Source organism: Pelodiscus sinensis, chromosome 1 (genome assembly GCF_049634645.1).
Source record: "Pelodiscus sinensis isolate JC-2024 chromosome 1, ASM4963464v1, whole genome shotgun sequence".
NCBI lineage: Eukaryota > Metazoa > Chordata > Testudines > Trionychidae > Pelodiscus > Pelodiscus sinensis.
In genome coordinates this window covers 290,978,901-290,989,439 of record NC_134711.1, presented here as the reverse complement: position 1 = coordinate 290,989,439, position 10,539 = coordinate 290,978,901, and the positions used below count along the sequence as shown (strand labels likewise).

Here is a 10,539-nt window from a genome sequence, read left to right as displayed (position 1 = left end):
AGGTTCTTTTCCTGGTCCCTCCCCAGTTACTTCTACCTCAATTAAATAACTAAGCAGGGTTTTGTTTTTCAAAAACAAAGTTTGTTTTATTGTCTCTTCAGGGGAGAGAGGTGGAGGGGTGAAGGGAGGGATTGTTGGAGGAAAGGCAGAGAGGGGCTAGGCACAGACCCCTAGTGGGGAGCCCCTGGGGTCCTTGAGAGAAAGTCTCCCTCAGGGCCTCCTGGATGCACACCCCCGCCTGATGGGCTTGCCGGATGGCAGCTATCTGTGGCTGTTCAAAGGCCCTTCCCTCCCGGCCGGCCTCTGCTCCCCACCCAGGGAGGAACACCTGCTCCTTCCTCTCACACAGGTTGTGGAGCACACAACATGCGACCACCACCCAGGGGATGTGGAAAGGGGCCTTGAGACACTGAAAGTACACTCTGCCTGCATGTGGGCCCTGCCCAGCATGGCATTAAAGTGGTCATTGCTGGGGTCAGGGTGTCAGATGTAGGGCTTCATGAGCCATGGCATCATAGGATAGACCGCGTCCCCCATGCGGAATAGTGGCATGTCTACGGCCCTGACCCTGATGGTGCGGCTGGGGAAGAAAGTGCTAGCTTTCAGCTTGCGGAAGAGACTGGAATTGCAGAACACGCGAGCGACATTTGCCTCCTTGACCACCCGACGTAGATGTCGGTAAACTGCCAGCAGTGGTTGACTAGGGCCTGCAGAACCATGAAAAAGTAGTCCTTCCCATTTATGAAGAGAGATGCCCAGTGGTTGGGGGCCCGGATGAGGATGTGGGTGCTGACAATAGCGCCCCCCCCAAGTCAGGGAAGCCCATGTCAGCAAAGCCGGAGACAATTGGGTCCATGTCACCGAGGTGGATGACCCTGCGCAGCAGGACGGTGTTGATGGCCCTCACCACCTGCAGAAGACAAACAAACAAACAAACAACAAACAAATAAACAGAGAATCACAGAGGTGCCAGAGCCTTTCAGAGATCACCGAGTCCCACCCTTCCCTCCCCAACCACACCAGGAGCCACCCCCTAAGTAGTCCACATCCCTGGGCTGTGTGAGGGTGGGACTAGAGAACCACTCGAGGAAGGGGGATTCTCCTCCCCAAACCCCCAGTCTCCCACCCTCAAGCCCCTCTTTCCCTTAGGGTTTCCCTTTCCAGCACTTCACCACCACCACCCCTGGGACTCTAGCCCGAGAGCACTATACCTGCATGACGAGGGCCCAGATGGTCAACTTCTGCACACCAAACTGGTTCCCAATGGATCAGTAACTGTCTGGCGTGGTGAGCTTCCAGATAGTGATGGCAACCCGCTTCTCCAGGGGGATGGCTAGTCTCATCTGGATGTCCTGTCGCATGAGGGCGGAGGCAAGCCAGGCACACAGTTCCAGGAAGGTCTCCTTCCTCATTCAAAAATTTCAGAGCCACTGCTGGTTGTCCCACCACTTCATCGCGAGCTGGTCCCACCAGTCGGAACTCATGTCCAGATACCAGAAGCGACGGTGCACTGAGGGGTACAGTTGGAAGAGCTGTGCTCCCAGACAGAGGTTGAGGGTCTCTTCAAGCAGATGGGGGTTGCATTCCTGCAGGTCCAGGAAAATAGCCTGCATAAACTGCTGCATAAAGTGTAGCACAACAGTCAGGGGCCGTTGTTGTATTTGGGGGGGGGTATCTTTAAGCACGCATCTCAGATAGCCTCAGGCAGCAGCTCCAGGAAGTAAATGCTGATCTGATGCCCAGCTGGGTGGTTCCAATTAAATCCAAGTTAGCGCCCAATCAGTGTGGACACGCTATTTCGATGTGCTTTTTATGTGTAGACGTGCTATTTCAAAGTAAGCTACTCTGGAAAATAAATTCCGGCATAGCTTATTTCAAAATTAGCGGCCAGTGTCGATGTACCCCTAGAAAACCACCTGCAGGTGTGAATGCCTGATTCCATGCCCTTGTGATGGTAGAGGGAGGCGTAGGACCCTACCCTCAGTGCTTAATTTGTACTGGGGCTTGCAGGGCTGATCCCAAGCACCCCAGAGCTTACTATGCCAGTTATGAAAGTAAAAAAATGCTGGTGTCCAGTACCTTGTTGCTTGAGCTCCCACACCTCTTTCATTACAAGTTACGCACTGCCTGCCCGAATCAGCACTAAACACACACATGAGCTATTCATCGCCTTTAAAGAGAGCCAGTCTTGTCTTTTAATCTTAGAAACATGAGGGTTATTTCAAACACAGAGAAAACAAATAAATGTTCATGTTCCCTGAGTAGCATGGCTACAGTATTGAGTCATGAGACTTTTATTAGTCCTGCTTGTTTACATTCATTCTTGAAGCAGTAGGAACCTGGTTTCTGGAGGCACAAAATGAGCCTGGATGTTTTAAAAATGGGAGGTAGGAAGGTTGGGGGTCAGGAAAGCACTTAAATGGTTATTTAAAATTAAGCCTATGCTTAAGAGACCCACTAGAGGGACTGAGGTAGATGGGACTTACGCACATGTGTCAAGTTCTTTGCTGAAGAATAGTTTTCCCCGTGTTTAAAGGTAAGCAAATGCTTAAGTGCTTTGCTAATCAGGGCATGCAACATCTGATGTACTCCTCATTGAAAGCAGCACTGATTTTTCTTTAAAGTTTGATTTATCTTGCACTGGAACTATTGGTAAGTCCAGATGAGATCAATCTGCCAGGAAAAGGTAGTGCTTACGTAACCCACACAGCTGCTGGGTCTGGTGCACTGTCCCTGTAGTGGCCCTTGGACCACTTACTGAGAGAAAGGATGAGTTTGCTCTAAAGCCTTAGCTGAGAGCCTACTGGCTTTATAGCTCAAGCTGTAGAGGCTCATGCACTAAGCACCAGAGGGCCCAGTTCATTTTTGCCCATCGGTCTTACACTTGGTCCCAAAGCTCTTCTCTGTGGAACTCCCACTGCAAATCACCGGACTCAAATCATTGCTGGTGATCCCATTGATGCCTGAGTCACTGCTGTCAGTGGAAGACCCATGGGCAAAGGGGCTACTGGAGCAGACCGAGAGTGCAAACACAGGTGTTCATTGGATTCACCGCAGTTAAAACCTGGAGATACAGTAAATCAAATCCCCTTCAAAGGGATATTCAGGCCTGGTCTCACTTCTTTCAGTTGGGGACAGTCACTGCACTGTGCAACACTGATGAGATAGGTACAAAGCCCCAAGCTAAGGATTCCTTGCAGCCTTATACTTCGTAAAAGAAAATATATACTAGAAGAGAGACCACCACAATGCTTTTTACTGTACTAATTTTCTGGACCAGGATTCTCTGCCACAGACCTGGAGGCACTGGGCCCCATTCTCCCATTAATGACTATCTTTTTGCATAGTTCTGGGACTCAAAGGGGTCATAGAGTTGGCTTTACCAACTACCTGGTGGTGGAAACACATGCAGAGCCTCTCTTGAAGTATTAGGTATTATAAACTTATCTCCACGGTCCAGTTCTTCCAGCTATAGATCATAATCTGCTTGGTGCAATTTAGAGCAATCCCAAAACTACTCCTGCTTATAATGGGAGCCAAACCAGTCCCAGAATTAAGGAACTACAAAAGTGGCATAAAGCTATCACGAGTCTGCCTTAGATCCTATATCATGCTCAGCTCAAAAATCAGGGTGTATATGTAAATATGCTCTGAAATTATAGCATGAAATAATTGCCCAGTGGATCTGAGCTTATGGAGGAATGCATGAAATAAAACACATATATTTATATTATTCTTGCACAGCCCTTATTGTGCCTAAATCCTTATGCAAGGCTTTCAGTGAGTTCAGTGGGAGTTTTACCTGAGCGGAAACTGTAAGATCACGCCCATGATTTCTCAAACACAAAGCACTAAACAGAATGAGTTACAGATTTATTTGTGAAAATGAAAGCCCTGAACATTCCTGTAGATTTTATAAAAGCTAGATCATTGTGACAAAGAAAACTGTCTGTTGTCCAATTATCTCCTTTAAAGCACAGTCATAGTATGGACACGATGCAAATCAAAGAACAGCATTAAAATGCTAATGGTGTGTACAGTACTTTTCAGACTAAATCCTGCAGCCATAAACACAGAATTCAAACATTTGCACGTAGTTTTTTTTCTCTCGAACAAACGTTCAAAACCACAGAGGGAATGGTTTCTCTGCACGATAAAATCTCTGCTATTATTTCGAGATAAAAGCATCTTTTGAAACAGTTTTATTTTACAGCATTTCTCCCACAGGAAGCTTTTGAATGGTGTGTAATGGATCTGGGTACCTGAGTCCACTCTACTTCTAACAAAGATGTGCTATCAGATAACGGTAACCCTGCCCCTGTTGCCATAGTACAGAACACAACATCCCTTCTCATAGCCACTGAACTCCTGCTTGGAGGTACAACAAGCTATACGCTACAGGTGCCCCCTTCCTGATTTGTCAACCCATCTTGGTCTAGGCTTATTGGAATTTTTTTTTTGGCCAAACACCCATTCATGGTCTGCTAATCCACGTCTCATTATTTCTTAAGCAAGAGAATATTTTTTGGAGCTCAGAAGTAGTTCAGAACCATGGTCAGCACAAAGACATCTCGAATCTATGCAACTATAAAGTGAGGCAGACATCTAACACATCAAGCATGTGACACTGTTGGAAACAAAAGGAAACGGAAAGAAACAAGGGAGATGAAAATGTTTTGTCTGACATGGATGATTTGTATGGAGAGCTGCTAGAAGAAAGATCAGAGGAAGGCATTTGACCTACTGTACTACGTTTTAATCTGAGGAAAAAGCAAAGCCGTTTAATTGATGCACATGTAACCAAAACCATTTTGTTGTGATGTTTAAAAGCAAACTATATTGCAAGCAGCTGAAGTATCAATAAACTTTTACCCTGATTACAATGAGCCTCTGGCAAATCTGTCTTTCAGCTAACGACAAGAGATTTGGATACTGCCTAACTCATTTTGTCTTACAATCAAGAAGCTAAAGGAGACAAGATACAGGTGAAGAACGTGGCACATTATGTTCAGAAAGATCCATTTGCTCTTTCATCCCAACTCCCATAGGAGTCTGGTTGATGATATCCCTTGTTACGATGACACAGGCTCTGCTGTGAGGCTGATCCGCAGCACCTCTATGTGCACTCTTGGAAGTGAGCAACAGAGACTCAGTGAATCCTTGAAAAAATGCAAAAGTACCACCAGCATAGACTCATGTGCATACTTCCAGCAGAAAGAGGAAGATAGGGCCTGGCTGTACTCTAAGACTCAACACTGCTTACAGTACTTACAGGATCTATTAGCGCTGAGGAAAAAATACCTTGAGAGCATCAATGACTTAAAATCCATGAAAATGACATCAGAAATTTCTCCAGTGTCAACAAAATCCTCCAAAACAGGCAAAAAGCCTCCTCCCCCACCTCCTATCAGGCACTCCTCAAAGGTAGGCACCATTGTATCGAAATACAAGACAATATTCTTGCCACATGGCTACCTATCATTTGTCTTACCTTTGTGAAAAGTAGTTACATAAATACTGTTTCTGAATCTGTGGTCTTTATTCAAGATCAAGTCGTTTTGCATGCATTACCTCACTCTGACTGTGCCACTGTCTGAAATAGAGAATTATTTATTGTGTACAAGCATTTATACAAAATTGAATAAAGGGAATTAGATTTGGTAGTTCCTACTGAATGCAATTTGATTTTCTTTGCAGTCTGGATGCAAAGATAAGAATGAAGATGTAACAGGTATCAACCATAAAGTGATAATTATATGTGATTCTTCAGGGTCTAGATTGATATGATGACAGAATATTGTGAACAGAAGCAGCTGACTGCTGCTGTCTCTAGAAACTTGGTGGCTTATCAGACCACAGTTAGTCATGTGGGGATTTTGTTAGTTTGAAGTTATTATTTGTTTTATTATTAAGGGGACACCAACTATAGCCATACACCGAGAGCAAGAAAAAAGGCGGGCTCTGGTTAGATTTTATCACTTTTAGAGGCAGGGTTGTACAATACCCCCCCCCCTTTCTTTGGAGGACAGTTGGGAATGCTTTAATAGATTAAAATGGTCTTAGATGCAATTTTATTTCTTTCCAGCTCTGTCACAGAACTTCTCTGTGATCTTGGGCAAGTGACTTCATTGTACCTCCAGTCCCCGGGTGTAAAATGGGGATGATAATACTTCCTTTCTGCATAGGAGTGTTGTGAGGACAATAAACCATAAATATTTCAGTCACTCAGACAGTACAGTGAGAAGGGCATGCTAGTACCTCAATAGGTAGAGAATCCTGTAACGGGGGAGGTGAGAATATATAGGGCCTATAAACTCACTTTGAGAGTGCTGTGGAGTGTGTGTGTGTCAAGATTTTCTGAGTGTGCCTGGGAAAATGTGTGTGAGCATGAGAAAGAGCTGGGTGTGTATGAAGTATGGAAAATACATCCCTAAAAAAGACAATTTTATTTAAGGTTATCACATCACATGGCACTTCATGGTTCTCTACCATGGTTGTTTATAGCTGTTACTGATCGGAGGGCTCTATAATCCTTTGCTGACAAGGAGGCTTTGTATCGGCTTTGTATCAGGCCCTGTGTGAACTTCTGCGGAATGACTGACTCAGGGTACATTCTTTTAATGAACAGCCATGAGTTTCACTGAGTAGCCTGATGGAATGCCATCACCAGGACTGTGCTCCTCACTAAAAGTCCCAATGCCAGCCATAGGGACATGGCGAGCATTGGTTTGCAATGCTCCATTCACTAGAAATCTGCTGTTAACTACTAGGCTGGCAGCTGCTCTAGAAACAGAAAACAACATTTCTCCCTTTGCTGTCATTCCATTCAGAACTTTGCAGCAGTGCTTTTTCTACAGGCCATCTCCCAACACCAGACACAGTAAAGAATCCCATCACTGCAAAACTTTCATTTCAGTAGCTGATTTGTAAATTGTGAGTGTGGGAATGGTTTGGTCTGCATCTACTTGTCAATGAGGCTGATTCAACTGGGCTTCTTTCAGCTATGACACAGAGCTCCCAGAAGTGGAAAGGCTGCCTGCCGGGGTATTGTGCTCTTGCAAAGTGGCCACAATCCCTTCTTTGTCAGGATAGCTACAGCTGGCTGGGAAGATGGATGGGATAGGGACACAGGACTAACTTATTGCATCTTCGAAAAGACCCATCCCCAGCAGGCTCCAACCAGATGTGGAAGACAGCCTCCCACAGCAGAGGCCTTGATGGAGAACACTGCTGCAAGCACTGTCTGCTCTCCTACAAGAACAAATTTACCTTTGGATATAGTAGCTTCTGCTAATGCATGGGAGCAGATTATGTCACGGGGGACTGAATAAAACCCAAAACATTTCTGGAACAAGAGCCCATATTTTTAATGCTCTGTGGGCCTAATCCAATGCCCACCCAGGTCAATGGCATTTTTCACGACTTCATTGGGCTTCGAATTAGGACCTACACCTGTATCGTATTTTGTACACCAATGCTCAGTAAATAACCGGGGGGAAGAAGAATTCAGAGGCACTGGCAAAGGAAGACAGAGACATCTGTAAAGAGGTGAAGAATCAAGAGGAGGGAAAGATCCAAAACAGATAAACTGCGATCTAGACATGTGGCTTGCACTGTGCTGATGGGTGCCAGTGTAAGAAGCTTTTTGTGTAAGTACATAGGCTAGGAATTAACGGTGCACCCTGCCTAACGTTAGTTGTGGTTGTTTCCCTTTTGACTGAAGGAAGATTGACAGTAACTGGGGTCACTACCTCCATTGCCATCGGTGGTGTTATCCTGGATCCACCCTTGTGTAACTGAGAGCAGAATTTGGCAGAGTTAACAAAGTGGAAAGAAAACAGTGGCAAAGGATGCAGAACACTGAGTACAGCAGGTATTATGGAACAGACCTTACAGACAGGCTCAACATAGACTCCTTACATTTCCTGAATATCACTATACTGCTAGGTGCAATTGAAAATTCTTCTTAAAAAGAAAGGAAACTCTGGTTTTACAAACAAATACCTCTTTAATTTTCCAAGGTCTGGAGCACTGTGTCATCTGATTATAGCTGACTCACTCTTATGTGCGACCAGCCTTGATTACTGCTGGAGCATTAACTCTATCAAGCCTCCTACTCATAAATGGATAATGCATGATATCAGCAGGATGTGCTGCACAGTGCTTCAGTTTCACCCACAGAAAAGAGTTGGTCACTGCACTGTAACTCTGGCTTTGAAGAAAGGGACTGTGAAGGACTCAGGAAGAAATCCAGAATACTACCGTGATTTGGCTGCTTTCTAAATGGCACTTTCCTAATGGATCACAAGTTTCTTTCTAAAAATGGAGGTATTGTTTTGTACGTCACTCTCTATTTGCACTGACATAACCGTCCATGAAAATTCATTTATCTTTCTCTATGTGGTGAAGTATTAGAAATGCACTCAGCACATACTCAGAAGCCCTTGATTTGCTTCCAAATGGCTGTCTCTACAACAGGCTGAACCAACAGGCATCTGACCTTTCGGGTCTGGATTCAGGCTCAAACTTTGACCCTTGGGCTCATCCTGAGGGAAAAATCATGTGTGTCTCCAATTATATTGGCAAGAAGTTTTCTTTAAACTGTCTTTTAACTATTATGGGCCAGATGTAATAGCAGTCACTGCAGTCAGTAGGTGTGGAGTGGTGGCTTCTTCTTAGCATCCCCTAGTGATGCAATTCATCCCAAAGGGTTTAGGGAGCAAATAAGCTAGAAGCTTTACTCATTCCCTCACCGGCCCCTAAACCTGAGCCAGGGAAGTGGGGGGGCACATTGCTCTCATTTGTACAATCTGACCTTCAAACTGAGTGAAAACACTGGCAGTCTTTACTTGTGTAGCAGGTCCAAGACCGTCAATGGGAGTTTTGCCTCTACAGACATTGAAGTACACAGAAAAAAATGTTCACACAGGGTACGTCTAGTCTAGACTACATGGCTCCGCCACTGGCTTGTTGGGTCTTGAGCAGATATTTTCCTTTCCTGAGCCTCAGTTACCCATCTATACATTGGGGATAATGATACTGATTTTCTGTGCAAGTGCTCTGAGATCTGCTGATAAAGAGAACAACATAAGTACTTCATGTTATATTGGACCATTTTCTTAGGTTGGCATGAATTGTGAACTAGACATGGACCTACATCAACTCATCACATTTTGGAACTGTTTAGATCCAGACGCACATTGTGTATTTTTTGACTTTGCAGAGTTCTTTTAAGAAGTAGTTCTGTATTATTCTCAGTGTTCTTATTTCTTATGCATCTTTTCCACAGATACCACTGGAGAGAAAAGTCCCACAGCCCAATTCAGATGTAAGAGAGGCAATAGCTTTCTTTGACTCGGTGATTGCAGAGCTGGATGCAGAGCGACGGCAGAAAGTGCCTGTGACAGATCTTCCAAATGTGGATGTTGACTTTGATGGTGAAGTCTATATAATGTCTCTAAAATAAAATTACTAAGGGAAAGGGTGGGGAAAGATATAAAGAAAAAATATGTGGGCCTTGTTCTGTCCTTCTGTACAGAAGTAAATTCCATTGTCCAATTTCTACAACTAGAAATCTTGCTTGTAGGGATGTTAAAAATATCAGTAGACTAGTCCTTTCATAATTGGATAATTATGTGTCTATAGAGGATAGAGCTGTATATAAAGATACAATTCACTTTCCTCATTCAGAAATGATTGGCTGGTTTTTGTTAGCTTTACAAATCAAAAACACATCTATAGGCACAACTATTCAAATAATGGATTTTTTGCCTCACTGACAATTCAGTCAATAATTTTAGTTAGAATGTGAAATTCAGAAATTTCTAGAGTGGAAGCCATTATGGAACCTTCACTGTGTTACTCAACATGATTTCTACAAAGGGCATCTCTAACAGCCTCCTTTGTCAATTACTAGCTGAACGTTAACATTCATTGGGAGGCTGTTATTAACTAGAACCATCTTCTGTTTTTCAGTGGCTACCAGCACTCGTGAACACAGTTTACATTCAAACTGGATTCTTCGTGCCCCTCAAAGGCACTCCCAAGATGCCTTGCAAACAGCAAAGGCAGCAAGTCAATCTCAAAGAAACAGCCAGAGAAGAACAATTGGCTCCAGGAAAAGATTGGAAAGATATCCAATTTATTTACCCAAAGCTGTGGAAGGGGCATTCAGCACTTTAAAATTTAAACCAAGATCATGTAAGAAGGACTAGCCCCAGTTGGAAGATAGCTATATAAAAAAAATCGAATGTCTAGCATTTACTTCTCTTGATAAGCTCTGGCTTACCCAGCATTGTAGCAGGGAGAAATAACAGTGTATGTTAACGGAAGATTCTTTATGCTGTTTTATTGTGAGCCATGGCTATTCCAGGTTTGCAGTGACATTGGAGCATAGCTCATTGAGTTCATTGTGCCTAACAATACTGATTTATCACCAGGGGGGGAAAAAAGCTCCTATATGCCTTTTCCAGCATAATTGGAAACCATGACTCAAGAATTGCCTGGTACAGTAATTTATTTCCTGGCTCTAGTCCTACA

At 44.0% G+C, this 10,539-nt stretch overlaps 1 protein-coding gene across 1 annotated transcript; it reads left to right on the top strand.

Moving 5' to 3' along the window:
• Positions 1-5,004: 5,004 nt before the first annotated feature.
• On the top strand, positions 5,005-10,355 carry C1H13orf42 (chromosome 1 C13orf42 homolog). Its single transcript, XM_075921012.1, has 3 exons — positions 5,005-5,424; positions 9,302-9,437; positions 9,976-10,355. Exons 1-3 carry the CDS (start codon positions 5,005-5,007, stop codon positions 10,212-10,214), a joined length of 795 nt encoding a protein of 264 aa, XP_075777127.1. The 3' UTR covers positions 10,215-10,355.
• The last annotated feature ends 184 nt before the right edge of the window (positions 10,356-10,539 follow it).